Raw genomic sequence first — 17968 nt, 5'->3', positions numbered from 1 at the left:
TCTCCAAGGAAGGGTGTCTTTGGCGAACTTGCTAATCTCACAGCTGTTGGGTGGTGGTCCCTGCCCTAGCTGAAGCCCTAGTTTAGCTCACTGTTGCGTGAAACAGTGCACATTAACAGTACTTATTGAGCACCTACTGTGTGCCAGGCACCGTTCTAAATTCTTTGACTGCATCTAATGTCGGAACGCTCTGGGCAGTGAGGAACACACCAGTAAGCAGTGCCTGGGATACCGCTGACCCAGCATGAGGGCCATGCAAGAGCTGCTGGAGATATTCCCCCCCGCCCCAGCACTCCCCCCTCAGCGTGGCCAGGCCTCCAGAGGAAGCTGGCAGTATACTGGAGGACTGCCAGGGCAAGGTGTCTGCAGCTCATCCAGGGGTCTGTTTTGTCCCTCCTTCTGTGAAGGTCTGGCCCGGAGATGTTCATTTCTCTCTGTACCTTGGACAGAGCCATACAAGTTGTGGCTTCTGCAGACCAGGGGCAGGATCTCCCCCAAGGTCTATGGTTCCCCCCACCCGCACCCTAGAAAGCACAGGGCACAGGTTGGGCTGGGAAGACCTTTTATTTGGCCACATGCAGCAGGGGTAGGATCAGAGCACTCTGTCCTTCCAGCAGGAGGGAGAGGCAGGAACATGGTCGGACAGGGTGGGGAGGTCCTGGGAACGGCAGTTCCGAGGGTAGGTTGGGGGCCTGGCCTAGGCATGCAGGTGGACAAATGGTCCTTAACCTGCGCCCTCTCCCCCCCACTTATCCAGGGCTCACACATCCCAGCTCTCAGGGTCCAATCCTGCCCCCTTCCTGCCCTGGGTTACCGTGCACAGGATCCCAGGGGTGTCATTTGGAGACCCCTGCCCTCATTTCCTACCCATGTGGCTTCTGGAACTTCATGGACAGTAAGGCCAGTCCAGACCCGGCCAGGACCCCACCCCACCCGAGGCCTGCCTATCTCAGGATCAGGCCTGAACTTCTGGGCCAAAACTACCTCTCTGAGCATGTGGGCAGAGCCAGGGAGCTTGAGAGTGGCAAAGAATGGGGCAGAGGATGGGCCGGCAGAGCCCTCCTTCCACTCCCAGACCCATCTGAGCTACGTGCTCACCTCCTAGCATCTGGGAGGGCAGCCGTGCAGGGGAGCCGTGGGCTTACCCGGTGTCTCGACTGTCCCTGCTTGAAAGGCCCTCAAAGAGGACAGTGAGAAAAGGCCCAGGAAGGGACACTGGTTGCCAGTGGAGCTTGGAGACCCTCCGTCAGAGGCATCTGGGGGAGGAGCCTGGGGGAACGCCCTGTACCCCCCTAACTCAGGAGCCCTATCATTCAGGTTGAGAGCCCCAGGCAGAGAGCTAGCCACAATAACATACAAAGGTGGCCCAAAGTAAGAGGTGCCACAGAGAGGCAGCTGGGGGCAGGGGGGCAAGGATGAACTAGGAAGTCTAGGGGAGCCTGGCCCCCACCTCCCCTTCCCAAGCCCAGCCCTTCTCTACCAGCAGTTTACCAGTTGGGGTTAGGTGGCTGGGGGCCTGGGGGCGTCACGGCAGTGGGGGCCCGATGGTGATGCTGCTGTTGGTGACCCTCGGGCCGTACCAGCCGGCCCAGTAGTGAGTGTCCACGCCGCCGTGCTGAAACCAGATGTAGCGGACGCCGGGCGGATAGTTGGAGAACGTGTGGGAGACCTGGGGGTGGGGTGGGGAGCAGGTGGGGGGGGAGGAGAGTGGTCAGAGGAGTTGACTCTGAGCGTGGCCCTGCCTGGGGGGGTGAGGGGGCCAGGATGCGCTGAGGTCTTAGGGCTCAAACCAGAGTCAGCAGATGGAATTCTAGTCCAAACTCTGATTCTGGGCAGACCACCCCTCCTGTCTATGCCTCAGTCTCCTCATCTGTAAAATGGAGTTAAATCCTGCTGGGTCCAGGCCATGGGATTATCTCAATGCAGCTCAAAGGAACTGAAGAAAACTTTGCCAGCTGCCAAAAGATGTCCAAGACAGTCGTCACTGAGCACATGTGGCTATGTGAGTTGAAATTAATTAAAGTTAGGAGTTCCTGTTGTGGCTCAGTGGTTAACAAATCTGACTAGGAACCATGAGGTTGTGGGTTCGATCCCTGGCCTTGCTTAGTGGGTTAAGGATCTGGCATTGCCGTGAGCTGTGGTGTAGGTTGCAGATGTGGCTCCGATCCTGCATCGCTGTGGCTCTGGTGTAGGCCGGTGGCTACAGCTCCAATTCGACCCCTAGCCTGGGAACCTCCATATGCCGTAAGAGCGGCCCAAGAAATGACAAAAAGACAAAATAAATAAATAAATAAATAAAGTTAGATAAAATTAAAAATTCAGTTTCTCAGTCGCACTAGGAATGGACTCATTAGGTTTTCAATAAGTCACATGTGGCCCTTGGCTAAGAAATGGGATGGGGCAGCCAGGCTATTTCTATAACTGCAGAAAGTTCTACTCAAGAGCCCTGGTCTAGGTGAGGCATTGGCAAACCATGGTCTAGGGGCTCACTACCTATTTTTGTAAATAAAGTTTTATTGGAACACGGCCATGTCCATTTGCTAAAGCTGCTTTCTCAACACAAAGGCACAGTTGAAGAGGTGAGTAATAAAAGAGATAGTACACCCTGTAATGCTTAACTATTTGTATCTGGCCTTTTTTGTCTTTTTACAGCTGTACCTGCTGCATATGAAGTTCCCAGGCTAGGGGTTGAATCAGAGCTGCAGCTGCTGGCTGACGCCACAGACACAGCAACACTGGATCCGAGCCACATCTGTGACCTATACCACAGCTTGCAACATGCTGGATTCTTTTTTTTTTTTCTTTTTAGGGCTGCACCCGTGGCATATGGAGGTTTCCAGGTAGGGGTCAAATCAGAGCTACAGCTACTGGCTTATGCCACAGCCACAGCCACGCAGGATCCAAGCTGTGTCTGCAACTTACACTACAGGTCATGGCAATGCCAGATCCTTAACCCACTGAGGGAGGCCAGGGATTAAACCCGCAACCTCATGCTTCCTAGTCAGATTCATTTCCACTGGGCCACAAGTGGGACTCCAACACTCCACAAGGGGGACTACTTAACCCACTGAGTGAGGGCAGGGATCAAACCCGAATCCTCAGGGACACTACGTGGAGTTCTTAACCCACTGAGCCACAGTGGGAACTCCAGTATCTGACCTTTTAAGAACAAGTTTGCTGAACCCTGACCTAGATAATAGTAATAACTGATATTGGTAATGAATTATAGTCAACCTTTTTGAATATGGCTTTACCAGCATCATTTTATCGATGTCTTTTAGAGCTCAGAGCAGCCATAGCCCAGGTGAGAAGTAGCAGAGCTGGGATCTGAACCCAGGCCTATCTGACTACAGTGTCAGCCTTGGGCAGGGTGCCCCCTGGCCTCTCCCCAGCTCACACACCTCCCTCCACTTGGCATCGCTCTTCTGCTGGATCATTGCTGGGTCTGGCTGGAAGGTCCCCAGAGGCGCATGCGCTGACGACAGGAGCTGAACACACAGCTGGTACTTGGACCCGCAGTCTGGCCTGGCTGCGAACCTGCAGGCAGAGGGAGGGCCCATTTAGGGCCTCGGAGGTGGGGGGCAGGGTGGGGGTGGGGCGCCTGAGTGACAGGCGCCCTCCCCCAGACCCTCGCCCCAGGCACTCACCAGTCCTTGACCTCGATGTCCGGCCGTGTGGTGTCCATCAGCTCCTCCCAATACCCTTCGGCCTTGAGGTCCACCACCTGGGACTTGAGGCAGGTGCTGGGGGTGGGAGGGGCTGGGGCTCACCACTAGGGCACCGGGGGCTAGGACTGCCCCTCTCAGAGCAGGAGAGACCCCAGTGTGCCAGTGACTTGGGCTTCCCCCCAACCCCGGAACCCCTTGGATCTTACTAATAAGAAGTCACGAAGTATTTCTTGACCTGGTCATTGGGGAATTCCTTCCTCTGGTCTCTAGAGAGATCCTCCACCTTCCACTCATCACCTCCATTCACGTCCAGGCTCCAGAACTCAAATCCCTCTGGTGGAAAGCAGAGTTCCCATCAAAGGGAAGCTCCCCATCCCGCCCCCCCCACCACCAGTGGTCACCTCCCATGTCTTCCTTGCTCCTGGCATCTCTCCCTGGATTTCAGGAGTTGCCCTCAAGCCCTGGGCTGGGGAACACGGCAGATCAACACCGCCTGCCTTGTATTATTTGCTTCCTGTGTGCCAGGCCCCGTGAAAACTGACTTCTACTGGGAATTCTGAGACATGTGATAATGGGAATGGCTGGACCACTTCGGTGATGGAGAACATTCTGATGCCAGCCAGACAGATCTGGGTCTAGTCCCAGCTCTACCCATACTGGGCTCCATGACCTTAGGCAAGCTGCCTTCTCTCTCTGAGCTTTGGTTTTGTCCTCCATAAACCGGGGTGAAGAACAGGGGCTGGCAAACTTTTTCTATAAAGGGTCAAACTATTTTAGGTTTTGTGGGTTACATATTGACTATACATATAGCCTTTTTTTTTTTTTTTTTTGGCTTTTTAGGGTGGCACTCATGGCATATGGAAGTTCCCAGGCTAGGGGTCAAATTGGAGCTATAGCTGCCAGCCTATGCCACAGCCACAGCTACAGCAACACCAAATTTGAGCTGAATCTGCAACCTACACCACAGCTCATGGCAATGCCAGATCCTTCAAACACAGAGCAGAGCGAGGCCAGGGATCGAACCTATGGCCTCATGGATCCTAGTTGTGTTCATTAACTGCTGAGCCATGAAGGGAACTCCCTTATAGCCTTTAAAAAAAAAAAATTTAACCTCTTAAAACCATACAAACTATTTTTAGCTCCTGGGCCAGATGTGGCTTATGGACAGTAGTGTGCCAACTGGTGGTCAAGAACTGTTGGGGAGTCAAATGCGGTAGGTATCCTAAAGCTCTGGACAGCTTGGGGTTGTTTTATTCTCATTTTGCAGAATTTGGCCACATAATGGAGGAGGTTCTCATCCCATCCCACTGTCTAGCTAATGAGTTACCCATAGCAAGGGAAAAGGGGGATCTTAGGAGTTCCCACTGTGGCTCAGCAGTAATGAACCCAACTAGCATCCATGAGGACACAGGTTTGATCCCTGGCCTCACTCTGCGGGTTAAGGATCCAGCGTTGCTGTGAGCTGTGGTGTAGGTTGTAGATGAAGCTCTGATATTTTGTTGCTGTGGTTGTGGTGTAGGCTGGCAGCTGTAGCTCTGATTCAGTCCCTAGCCTGGAAACTTCCATATGCCATGGGTATGGCCCCACAAAGCCAAAAAAGGGGAGAGGGGGCAGGGAATCTGGATGATGCGGAGTCTTGTTTCACCTGTTGTAATGTACTAGAAAGAAGACTGGATCTCTCATTCTTTCATAAGCAAAGCCCCCTTTTGCCCTTGGGACAATCCTATAGGCCTAGTCCTGGAGTCTGGGAACTAGGCTAAGAAAATCTTGTGTCTTGGGCACAATTAGTTCCAATTAGCCAACATTCCCTCTCCTAGGAAAGGCCACTGGGGGAATAATCTTAAGAGTGGAAAAAGAAATGCCACTCTTGGCCTCAGTTTGTCCATCTGAAAAATGGGTGTGCAACAGTACCTACCTCTTAGGATTATTGTGAGGGAATGAAAGAAGTTAAAACCCTCCAAATGCCTGGCTGGCTCCTAGTAAGTGCTTAATAAATGTTAGATGGTCTCATGACAGTGTGTGTGTGTTGGGGGGACGTCAGACCCAGTCTGCACCCCACCTTCGGCACATGGGTTGTGCAGGAGGTTCCTGCGGAGGCTGCGAAGGAAATAGAAGATCTTCCAGTCGGCCACGGGCTGGTCCCAGTCCTCAGTGATAAAGCCCTCGCGCAGGCATTTGCGCTTCCAGAGGGTCACGAGGTCGATGAGGTCACGCCAGAGGCTGCAGACCAGGCGGCAGCGCAGCAGCAGCTGGCGGGCGGGCACGTGCGTGAACAACTCCAGCAGGATGTTTTCCGGCAGCTCGTTGATGTTGCCCACGGCCATGGCTTCTGGACACGCTCCTGTGGTTGTTGAAAAGCTGCACTACAGACCTGGCCCTCTTCCCAGGACCAGGTATTCACAGCACGCAGCGGTGGTGGAGGTTCCCCTCCCAGCTCTGCCTTTGACTATCCCAGGAAAGTCAGCCTCTCTGAGCCTCAATTTCCTCCTCTGTAAAATGGGGTCAGGAAGGGTACTTACCTCCTGAGGAGGGTTCGAGGAGCCTGAGACACAGCGGAAGCGCAGTAAAAGGTGAGCTCTAATTTTTTTACAAGCATCTCACAATAGTCTCTGAGGGGAGCTAAGGAGGCAGAAAAGGTGGCAGCATCTGCCCAGAGGTACACAGACAGGAGCAGAGGGGAAAGGAGCCAGAGCCTTCTCTGGGTCTAGAGCCATTAGAGCCAGTCTTTTTTTTTTTTTTTTTTTTTTTTTTGGTCCTTTCAGGGCTGCACCTGCGGCATAGAGAGGTTCCCAGGCGAGGGATCGAATCGGAGCTGTTGCTGCCAGCCTAGGCCGAGCTACAGCAACGCCTGATTCGAGCCTCCTCTCTGGCCTAACACCACAGCTTACGGCAACGTCAGATCCTTAACCCACTGAGCGAGGCCAGGGATCGAACCCGCAACCTCATAGTTCCTAGTAGATTGGTTCTCGCTGCGCCACGACGGGAACTCCTAGAGCCAGCCTTTTTCAATAGGCCTGACCGTCTTTAGAGTGGGAATAATCCGCAGCCCTGCAGCCTCTCTGGTGCCTTCTGCATTCTCTCTCCCATTCTCAAAACGGACGAGGGAGAGAACGTGTGGGGGGAGGATAATGACCATTGTCTCTGACGTAGGACCAAAGCGCTCAAACCACCTTCTGCGGAGGAAATGATCTAACTGGCTGGGACTGGAGGAGGCGTGAGTGATGGGGAACGGCCTTTCCTATACCCTTACTCCCACCGCTGTGGCTGGGCTCCAGCCCCAGGTGCCCCCCCACCGCGCGCGCCTTGGATTTCCCATCCCGCCTTGTGGCTTTCAAATGTCCCCCAAAGTCGAGGCTCGGACCCCTGCGCATCGATGGAGACCCCAGCTGGGGTTCGCGCCCGCGCCGCCGCTCGAGGCCGCGCCGAGCAACCCCGCGGCCTGGGCCTTGTCGGCGCCAGGCCTCCCTCTGCGCACTGCGGCGGGGCCGGGAAACGCCGAGCCCGCCCGCCCGCCCGCCCGCCCGGCCCCCGCACGCACCCCGCGCCCGCGCCCCGCGCCCACTCCCGCAGGTCACCTGCACTCGGCCGCCGCTGTGCGATCCCGCTCGGTGGCCGGGGCTGAGCCGGGCTCGGCCTGCGGTCGCCCGTGGGTGCGGCCCCGCCCCGGCCCTCCAGGCCCCGCCCCGGCCCCGCCTCCGCCGCCCGACCGGGTCCCAGCGGCGCGGGGAGCGAGAGTCCTGGGACGCGCCCCCCGCAGAGGTAGGAAAATTACCTCGAGGTGGGGGCGGTGCCAGGAGGAGCCTCGGCTTCGCTCCCTCCGCCTGGGCGGCGCGCCCCGCACCCTCCGCCTGACCCAGACTCTCCCTGTTCCCTCGCCGCCGCCTCCCAGCAGCCAGCCCAGGGCGGCGCTGGGAGCCGTTCCGAACCGGACTCCCCCCACCCCCATTAAAACACAAAAACCAAACCCGACCCCTGACCTTTCCTGGCCTCCTTGTCGGTCCTCCAAGGAACCGAGAGCTTCAGGCCTCCGGCTGATCGCTCGGGACTGCTGGGCGTCCGGGCGCAGGGCCAAAGGCGGGGGGCGGGGGGGCCTTTAAGAGGCGCGGCCGGCGGGGACCCGACCCAGACGCGGGCAGCGCCTGGACTCGCCGCCGCCGCCGCCGCCGCCGCGGGACTCGGACAGCCCCGCAGTGCTCCGGCTCCTCCTCCTCTCGCGACCGCCCTCCGCAGCGATGGACGGAGACGGTGACCCAGGTAGCCGCTGCGGCCGGATCCACTCGCTTAACCCAGGAGGGGAGACCGGGGCAGGCGGGCGAGTACTGCAGAGAGGGGACATCAGAGACCAAGACCCCTGGCCCCCTCACCACCTCCCGCCCCGACCCAGCGCGGCACACTTTCACCCAAGCAAAGCCCTTGAGACAGTCTCAAAAGAGCACAGCCCTCTGTCTGCGGGAGGCCCCAAGAGATGGCAGGCAAGGAGGGAGACCCAGGAAATAGCATACGAATAATGCCACGTTCCTGCCTCCTCGCAGCTTCCCGAGGGTTTGTCCCGCGGGGTCTGGAACCCATCTGGCATGCAATAAGCCACAAGCCTCTTTCTTCCATCAGCTTCTTCCGTTTGCCAACTCTGGCCCCTGAGTTGCCTAAATCCCAGTGGATTTCTTGGGGTTACTAGCCTCTCCCCATCCCATCCTAGCCTTCCTCCTGGGATCCGTTATCTGGAGGGGCTGTCCTTTATTTGGGTGACTGCGTGCCCAGTGGGGACCCGGGAGGGCTGGGGGCGTCGCCTGTAGTCAATGCTCCGGTTTTTGAGACTGCCCAGTCATCTCCTCTGGTACCAAAGGCCCCCTGCCTCCCTGCTGGGCCTGTAGGGGTTGTCTGCTGAGTCAGGGTGGGAAAGAGAGCTGCTCGAGCATCCCCACACTCCCTGCTCACCAGGCCTACCTGAGAGTGGCCATTGCTTGGGGAGGCAGAGGTAACAAACTGATGCTCACGCAGGTACCCGAGCCCTCCGCCCCGCCCCCCATCCCTGAAAATCCTAGCTCCTTCGGCCCCTGCTCCCAATCTGTGGCCCCTTTGCCACACCCTTTATAGGGCCCCAGAATGGGTTCCTGCTTTTTCCCAGGGCCAAGTGAATCAGCCTTGGAGGCAGCTTCCAGGGGCCAGATAACTTCCCGAAGGCAACAATGTAGGGAGTTGTGTGAGCTTGAGAGGGGGTGGGGGGCCCTGTAATTAGATCTGGGGCCTTGAATGCCAGGCCTGGGGCCAGGAGAGGGGACCGGGCGAGGTGCACCTTTCGGGGGAGCATCAGGTGTCCACCAGGGCAGGACAGGGCAGGGCAGGGCAGGGCAGGGCAGGGGGAGGGGTGGAGAGGTGAGGACACTGAGCCCAACTCCCCAGAGAGCTGTGGGCGGCAGGATGGGCAGGTGACGTGGCTCCAGGGCAGGCATTTTCCTCTCTGCCTTTCCACTGCTCTGCCCTGCGACTTGGGAGCAGCCAGTAAGCCTCTCTGGGCCTCAGTTTCTTCCTTGCACAGGGAAGGATAAAGACCCACATCTTAAAGATGTGGCCAAAAAGAAAAACCAAAATGCAAATAATGAAAGGAACTGTGTTGAATAATGAGTCACTAAATAAGACTTACTGAGGACTCACTATGTGCTCTGGGCTCCAAAGGGGTAAACCCTGATCCGGCTCTCAGGGCCCTGGCCGCGTGGGGAGGAGGAGAAAAGCTGCACGTGAGGACATGAAGGGTAGGCTGGCCGGGCCCTGTCCACACTCAGACTTGAGTCTAGGCCTTACCTGCTCCTGCCCCCATGCCTGGTCTGTTTCCACCAGCACCTCGGCTTCCCAGGGCCCAGCCCTTAGGAACCCCTCATCCTAGGTCTGAGAGTAGTGGCTTCCCTCTCACCCAGAATGGCCCCGTCTCCTCCCCACTGTCTCCCCCTCCTCCAGGGACTCTGGGCACTTGGTATCTGCTTACTCAAGGCTTCAGTGGCCCAGCTGAGGCCAGCAAGGATCCAGGAGACAGTCCAGCTCACAGCTCCTGACATCTGTCCTTCTCCTTATAAACTGGAATGTCCTTGCCCCTCTCGGGAGCTGAATATCAGCACTGAATGGTCTGTACAGGGATTAGGCCCATTTTATAGATAAGGAAGCTGAGGACCAGGGATAGGAAAAGGGAGGGAAGAAACCTTCCTTCACGAGCACTTATTTCAACTCCCTGTTGGATGTGGCATATGGAGATTCCCAGGCTATGGGTCCAGATGCAGCTCAGCTGCCAGCCTACGCCCCAGCCCCAGTCACACAGGATCCAAGCTGCGTCTGTGACCTACACCACAGCTCACGGAAACGCCGGATCCTTAACCCACTGAGCGAGGCCAGGGATCAAACCCGCCACCTCATGGTTCCTAGTCGGATTCAATTCTGTTGCGCCACAACGGGAACTCCCCCATGTTCTCTTCTTATGACCTCCCTCCCCTGTCCCCAAGCCCCCGTGCTCCTTCCCTTCAGGCCTCAGATCCCCGTGTCCCCTGCCCAAATCCTAGCAGTGTGATGTTTGGCAAGTCACTCCACATCTCTGAGCCAGAGCATTTTCATCTGCAAAATCAAAATCCTAAGCCAACGAGCTGTTTTTGTTTCCTTTTTTGTCTTTTATCTTTTCTTTTTTTAGGGCTGCACCTGCGGCATATGTTGGTTCCCAGGCTAGGGGTAGAATCAGAGCTACAGCTACCAGCCTACGCCACAGCCACAGCCATGCAGGATCTGAGCTACGTCTGTGACCTACACCACAGCTCAGTGCAATGCCAGATCCTTAACCCATTGAGCAAGACCAGGGATTGAAGCTACAACCTCATGGTTCCTAGTCAGACTTGTTTCCACAGTGCCACCACGGGAACTCCACGAGCTGTTTTTCTCTAGGGTGTGGTGGTTAAAAAGTGGCTCTGGAGCCAGGCTGCCTGGGTTCAGATCCAGGTTCCAACCATTCGTTTGGGTCGTTTTATTTCTCTGTGCCTCAGTTTCCTCATCAATGAAATAGGGACAGTAAGAGGGATATCCTCGAAGAGATGCATCCTCACATCTCTTTAAAGAGTAAATAACATTACAATGCTTAGAACAGTGCCTAACTCTTGCTAAGTGTCCAATATACAGTAGCTGGTGATAGTGTGCCAGGCAGGGTGCCAGGTGCCAGGCACTGTGGGAGTGAAGTGGTGAGTTTCCCAGACCTGGTTCCTGCAGTTCCTTCGTGGGGGAAAGAGGTGTTTATAAACCACCCCCTGTGAGTTGAGGGGATGTAAATGGGGAAGTCCAGGAGGGCTCCCCTGAGGAGGTGAGGGAGCAGGGATCTTAAGAGGATGGTTGAGAGGGCTAAGGGACTTCATGTGTTAATAATGTCATCAGTTACTGCTATGGGCTCACGTATGGGGTTTACCCGCCCTGCAGGGGACACTGGGGCCTCTGAGGCCACTCTTCAGATGCGGGGCTGCGCTATGGCCCCGGTTTCTGGTCACGGAATCGCCGGCCCCCAGCTGCGGGTTGCGCAAGCGTGGGTGGGGGGCGGATGCCAGACGCACCGCGGTTGTGGGGCGCGGCGTGGGACGGTCTGGACAGCCGCCCCCGCCCCATTCTGCCCGCCCTTAGAGAGCGTGGGCCAGCCAGAGGAGGCAAGCCCGGAGGAGCAGCAGGAGGAGGCGTGCACGGAGGAGGCGGGAGCCGAGGAGGAGCGGCCCGGGGACGAGGGGGAGGAGGAGGAGGCGGCGTACCTGGATGAGCTGCCCGAGCCGCTGCTGCTGCGCGTGCTGGCCGAGCTGCCGGCGGCCCAGCTGGTGCAGGCCTGCCGCCTGGTGTGCCTGCGCTGGAAGGAGCTGGTGGACGGCGCCCCCCTGTGGCTGCTCAAGTGCCAGCAGGAGGGGCTGGTGCCCGAGGGCGGCACCGAGGACGAGCGCGACCACTGGCAGCAGTTCTACTTCCTGAGCAAGAGGAGGCGCAACCTGCTGCGCAACCCATGCGGGGAAGGTGAGCCGTCACGCACTGTTACCCCGGCCTGGGGGGGCTCAACTTCCCCTTCTGCACAATGGGCCGTAACAAGGACAGCCTTGATAAAGCGCCTGGCGCGGTGCTCAGCACAGAGTAACCCCCATCATACCGTAGTATTATCTTCCTGTCCTGCTCCTGGGGTGGGGGTGGGAAGTGCCACTCTCCCAGGTCGTTCCATCCCTAGGAGCTGGGGCAAGACAGGCCCCATGGGGGACCCTCCCAAGGGGGAAAGAGGATCCGGAGACAAACCGGAAGTGCTCACCATTTGTCCCCACCATCATTTGCCCACCGCAACCCTGTTCAAGTACCACGTTCGCCCTGTTCTCCCCTCCTTCCAAGATAGGGGCACGGGTCGGCCCCGCCACGCCCTTGCGGGGACTGGGTGACGCGCGTGTGGTTGTCGTGTCCCCACAGAGGACTTGGAGGGCTGGAGCGATGTGGAGCACGGTGGCGACGGCTGGAGGGTGGAGGAGCTGCCTGGAGACTCTGGTCTGGAATTCATCCATGATGAGAGCGTCAAGAAGTACTTTGCCTCCTCCTTTGAGTAAGGACACGGGGGATGGAGCTCAAGGGGGGCGAGGGGGCCTCCACTCCTTCCTAACCGCCCCCCCCCCCCGTTCCCCAGGTGGTGTCGCAAAGCGCAGGTCGTTGACCTGCAGGCTGAGGGCTACTGGGAGGAGCTGCTGGACACCACTCAGCCGGCCATCGTGGTGAAGGACTGGTGAGTGGCCTTGGGGGAAGGAGAACGGGGCTGGGGGCAAACAGGAGACGGCTGCCCTGCCTCAGGGACCATTGCCTTGAAACCCGGGGCTCGGGTTTTCAGAAGGTGGAAAGCCACCTCCCCTCCTGAGTTTAATTTTTTTTCCCCAAAGTCAAAACTTTATTATAAAATGGGTTATAGACATAAATGTAAGAAGTAAAACCATAAAGCTTTCAGGAGAAGATAATTTGGCGGAGTTCCTGTTGGGGCGCAGCAGCGGAAACGAATCCGACTAGGAACCATGAGGTTGCAGGTTCCATCCCTGGCCTTGCTCAGTGGGTTAAGGATCTGGCATTACTGTGAGCTGCGGTGTAGGTCACAGACGCGGCTCAGATCTGGCGTTGCTGCGGCTCTGGCTAGGCCGACAGCAACAGCTCTGATTCGACCCCTAGCCTGGGAACCTCCATATGCCCTGGATGCAGCCCTAAAAGGACAAAACACATAAATAAATAATTTGGACTTTTGAGTTAGGAGAAGATTTTTTTAGGTAAGATACCCAAAGTACAATCCATAAAAGATAAAACTGGTAAATTAGCCTTCATCAAATTAAAAGCTTCTGCTCTCTGAAAGACACTGTTTCCTCCTGAGGTGGTGGTTGTTGTTGTTTTTCTTTCTTAAGGCCGCACTTGTGGCACATGGAGGTTCCCAGGCTAGGGGTGCAATCGGAGCTACAGCTGCTGGCCTACACCACAGCCATAGCAACGCCAGATCCCAGCCGCCTATTTGACCTACACCACAGCTCAGGGCAACGCCGGATCCTTAACCCACTGAGTGAGACCAGGGATGGAACCTGCATCCTCATGGATGCTAGTCAGATTCATTTCTGCTGTGCCATGACAGGAACTCCTCCTCCTGAGTGTTAAATGTTGGCAAGTTTTATTTGTGTGTGTGTGTATGTTTCAATGTCTGAGCTCCAAAGAGTGTCTCTGTGGGTTAGCTTTGGTCCCGAGGTTGGGTTTGGCCCAAGTGGGGTTTAGTCCTTGGGTTTGGCCATTGGGCGGGTCACTTTCTCCCTCTGGCCTCGGTTTTCTTATCTGTAAAATGGGGACACTGGTAGTACTGGCCTGCAGCGTTAACTTCTCCAGCGGGCCGGGCTCGGAGTATCCGCTCAGCAGGGCTGAGGCCTGCTCTGGACCATTGCTCCCTCCCTCGGAGTAGGTACTCTGGCCGCAGAGACGCCGGCTGCCTGTACGAGCTCACGGTGAAGCTGCTGTCGGAGCACGAGGACGTACTGGCCGAGTTCAACAGCGGGCAGGTGGTAGTGCCGCAGGACAACGACGACGGGTGGATTGAGGTGAGCTTGGAGGCGGGGTCGCTGGGCGCGAGGGGGCGGGGCTATTAGAAACCCCGCCCGCATCCTGGCTGGATTGGCTGAGAGGCTCAGAGGAGGGACGCGGCGCTGAGACATCCAGGGTCGGAGCGCCGGGCTGGGGTGGCTGGAAGAGGCCTCAGGGCTCCGAGCCTGACCCTCCCTCCCCCTCCCCGCCTCTCCCCACCCCTAGATCTCCCACACCTTCACCGACTACGGGCCTGGCGTCCGCTTCGTTCGCTTCGAGCATGGGGGACAGGACCGCGTCTACTGGAAGGGCTGGTTCGGGGCCCGAGTGACCAACAGCAGCGTGTGGGTAGAGCCCTGAATGACCCATCCTCCAGCCTCCCCCAGCTGACTTGGAGGGGCGGAGGCCCCCGGGGGAGATAGGCCTTAGTTGGTAGTATTCTCACCTGCCCCAGCCCCAAGCACTCCTTTCCTGTCCGGTACTCGAGCCCAGCCCCTACACCGCGAAAGAGGGGTTCTGATGGTATCTGTTTGCATCTAGAAAGTAAGATGAGTGAGGGCCAGGGCCTGGGCTGGGCCCACTGCTGAATCGCCAGCACCTAGCACAGTGCCTGCCACTAAACGGGAGCTCAATAAATGTCTGTCCAAGGAAGGAATGATTGAAGAAACGGATGAATGAACACCCCTCCCTTTGCATTCGTCTCTGTCTTCCGAGGGCCCCTGGAAAAATACTTGGTGGGGCTCCAGCTGCTCTGGTTTCCAGGGGCCCTTGGGAGGGTGTGGAGCCAGCAGGCCTGGCCGGACAAAGGCTGGGATTGTGAGGCTAAGGAGCAGGGAGCTGGTCCTGGCGCCTGAATGATACCCAAGCTGCCCAGGAGCCACAACAGGCTGTGTGTGCGCGGGCTGCCCTCCTGGCCTCTCTTGATCCCCTTCATTCCCTTCTGAAGGCAGGATAGTAGGTGTGGCAGCATGCCCTCTAGGGGACAGATTCCCTGGGCCCAGGAATGGATGCCAGTGGCTCCGGGTGGGGAATGAGGGGGTGGCAGGGTGGGGAATGAGGGGGTGGCAGTGTGGGGGGCTCAGGAAGAGGCAGCTTAGTGTCCCTCTTCAGTTCATGTCCCCTTCATGCTCTCCTCCATTAGCATCTGGTCTCATCAGTCGTTTTCTAAGCCCTGCGCAGAGGCTGCCCCTACACTGGTTCAAGAGGACAAGCTGAGGAGGGAAGGGTGTGGTGCCAGGCTCTGGGCCAGGCACTCACTTTGTGGCCTCCCAGCAGCTCTCAAACCCAGCCCCTCCCTAGGCCTCTCAGCTGCTTGTCTTGGGAGTGGTCTAGGGCCTTAAAACACCTGTTCTCTCCAAGAGGGAGGGGCATCTGGTCTCTCAAGCCCCTCCAGCTTTCCTTTGATTCTGAACCCTGATGGTGACAATTGTCAGGTGGGCTTGCCATTTAAGATGGGGCCCACCTGCATTTGTTCATTGGTTCATTCAACCCACCCATGATTCCTGAAGCCCCAGCCTCGGGCCAGACCCAGTGCAGGGTCCTAAAGTCGCAGGGGCGAGTAAGACACTCCTTGTTCCAGGAAGAGTCACTGGCCTGGCCACATCAAGGAAGGGATCTATCTGGTGTCAAGAAGGCCTCCAGTCTAATGGTGGAGGCGGAGGCCCTGCTCTGGGACCATGCTCAGCTGGCCTGGGAAGACCAATCTGAAGGTGGAGGCCCAGCTCCTTGTCCCATGAGCATCTTGGGTCCTTTCCAGGGGACTTCTCAGTCCAGTGAGAAAGGCATCCTCTGCTCCCACCTGAGTTGCCAATCAGATGGGGAAGTGAGGCCTTGGCCTGAGGGCCCAGTTTGATGAGGGGCCAGGAAGGAAGAGGGTCACCCTGGGAAGCTCCCAGGCTGAAATAGAGGAGTAATAAGCAAGGGGATGCTTTGGGGTGGGGGACTAGGATGGGCACGTGGGGAGCCAGATGGGGATGAGCCGGGGGAGGACCAGAGCCCACCCTGGGGCCATGGGAGGAGGGTGGACAGGGAGATACAGTGGTGTAAGAAGCCAGGAGTCCGGGTCCAGGTGTCAGAAGGACCGTCTGTCAGGGCAGGAATATGGCGCCATGAAAGGGGCAGGTGGGGGAGCTCCCCCCCAGGGGGGGCATTCAGGAACCAGGCCCACAAGGAGTCTGGGGCTCTGGGCTGGAGATACAGGAGTCGAAGTGTCTGTGGCCAGCAGCCAAAGCCAAGGGCACTGGTGAGAGCTGAGTTCAAGTGGGGAGTGAGGTGGGAAAAAGCCCAGGGAAACCTCAGCCCCTGGGGCCATGATGGGGGAGACAGAGCAGCCACGGAAGTGGGTGCAAGCACAGTAAGGCCACCCCCAGCCAACTGCCTGCTTGCAGAAGAAGGAGCCAGAAGCTGAGAAGCCAGATTCTCTCACCAGGGCATGGGGCGCACAGAGGAGATCTGAGGGGCTCGGATAACGGGGTGGTCCAGACTCTCTCTGCGGGTCTGTCACTGGAGGGACAGCCGGATACACTGGTGGTGTTTCGCTGGGGAAGACAGACAGCGTCTCAGGGGTCATCCAAGTTCTGACCTGGGGGGTGGGGGTGGCTGCAAGGCTCACTGCGGACAGGGCATGTCCTGTCATGTCACCCCACTTGGATGCGGGGGAAGCGGGGGCAGGGGCCTCATTACCACCTTCTACACATGAGACCGAGGATAAGAGACTTTCCTGGCATGGGGCACAGAGTAACTGGAGAAGCACAAGTTCAGATCCAGGGGCCTTTGGCTCCGAAGAGCATGCGCGGAACCCCTCAGCTCTACCGTCCCTACTCCAGAGGGCGGAGCCAGGCGGTCTGGGAAAATTTACAGCCAGAGGAGGCGGGTATCGGCTTCCTTCAGGGTGAAACCTAGACGGTGCCCAGCAGGGGGCGCCTCAGAGCCCTTGAGGAGTGTGGAAGCCAGAGAAGGTGGACAGGTTGCACCGCGCTCAAAGGCACCAGACGCGGTAGAGAGAGGCCTGCGTGTCCCTTAAGAGGCTTTTTTTTGGGGGGGTGGGTCTTTTTAGGGCCTCACCTTCGGCATATGGAAGTCCCAGGCTAGGGGTTGAATCGGAGCTGTAGGTGCAGGCCTAAGCCACAGCCACAGCAACATAGGATCCAAGCCACATCTGCGACTTACACCCGCAGCTCATGGCAACACTGGATCCTTAACCCACTGAGTGAGGCCAGGGATCGAACCCGTGTCCTCATAGATACTAGTTGGTTTCGATATCGCCGAGCCACGACAGGAACCCCACGAGGCTTTTTATTTTTTATCTTTTTCCTTTTTTTCGGCCACACCTGCTGCACATAGAATTTCCCAGACGAGGGGTTAAATCAGAGCTGCAGCTGCCGGCCTACACCACAGCCACGGCAACGACGGATCTGAGCCATGTCTGTGACCTACACTGCGGCTTAGGGCAACACTGGATCCTTAATCCACTGATTGGGCCAGGGATCGAACCTGCATCCTCGTGCATATTTGTCGGGTTGTTAACCCACCGAACCACAACAGGAACTCCAAGAGCTTTTCTAAGCAATCCATACATTTGAGTGCCTTCTCTCTCCCAGGCAGGGATAAAACAGGTAAGGACTCTGTCCTCCTGGAATATACAGCCTAGATGGAGAAACATAACACAAGCAGCTAAATTAATAATTCCTGACATGATAGAGCACCTAGTATATATGCCAGGTACTATTTCAAGAGCTTTATATATAGTGATTCATCATAATAACCTTATCAAGTGGGAACCATTATTGTTTCCACTTTGCCAGATGAGAGAGCTGAAGCACAGAGAGGTTAAGCAACTTGCCTGAGGCCACACAGCTAGTAAGTGGTGGGACCGGAATTCTACTCAGCCGCTTAGTCACTTGACCCCAATAGCATAGTAAGCAAAGTAGAGAGTGAGGCCAGGAGGTCAAGGTGATCAGGGAGGATCTGTCTCAGGAAGTGACATTTGAATAATGAGAAGAAGCCAGCCATGCTGACATCTGGGAGAAGAACATTGCAGGAGCAGTAAGTGCAAAGGTTCTGAGACGGGAATGAATTTACTTTTTGATCAGAAAGGCAGCCAGCGTGGCTGGAGCTTGGTGAGCAAGTGGGAAGGTGGTTTGACATGAGACTGGGGATGTGGGCAGGCAATCCTGAGAGTTTACTGTGTGCTCTGCCTTACAAGGTGTATAGGCTACCAGGAGCAGATA

General features: G+C 57.0%; 2 protein-coding genes across 7 annotated transcripts; one reads left to right on the top strand and one right to left on the bottom strand.

Annotated features, from left to right (window-relative positions):
• FBXO44 (F-box protein 44) lies at nt 546-7855 on the bottom strand. 6 transcript variants are annotated; one of them, XM_021095337.1, is made up of 6 exons: nt 7646-7824; nt 5728-6009; nt 3875-4001; nt 3648-3743; nt 3402-3537; nt 546-1669 (listed from the first exon to the last, which is right to left on the bottom strand). In XM_021095337.1, the coding sequence occupies exons 2-6, from the start codon at nt 5990-5992 to the stop codon at nt 1526-1528; spliced, it is 768 nt and encodes a 255-aa protein (XP_020950996.1). In that variant the 5' UTR covers nt 5993-6009; nt 7646-7824; the 3' UTR covers nt 546-1525. The 6 variants fall into 6 exon arrangements, with proteins under 6 accessions (XP_020950996.1, XP_020950995.1, XP_003481999.1 ...); XM_021095336.1 differs by having other exon boundaries at nt 3904-4001; nt 7646-7752; XM_003481951.3 differs by lacking the exon at nt 7646-7824 and adding an exon at nt 7244-7351.
• On the top strand, nt 7800-14418 carry FBXO2 (F-box protein 2). Its single transcript, XM_021095335.1, has 6 exons — nt 7800-7922; nt 11307-11681; nt 12117-12246; nt 12328-12423; nt 13621-13756; nt 13965-14418. The coding sequence occupies exons 1-6, from the start codon at nt 7901-7903 to the stop codon at nt 14097-14099; spliced, it is 894 nt and encodes a 297-aa protein (XP_020950994.1). The 5' UTR covers nt 7800-7900; the 3' UTR covers nt 14100-14418.

The sequence above is a fragment of the Sus scrofa genome, chromosome 6 (assembly GCF_000003025.6).
Source record: "Sus scrofa isolate TJ Tabasco breed Duroc chromosome 6, Sscrofa11.1, whole genome shotgun sequence".
In the NCBI taxonomy this organism is placed as follows: Eukaryota; Metazoa; Chordata; class Mammalia; order Artiodactyla; family Suidae; genus Sus; species Sus scrofa.
This window is presented reverse-complemented; position numbering and strand designations above follow the sequence as displayed.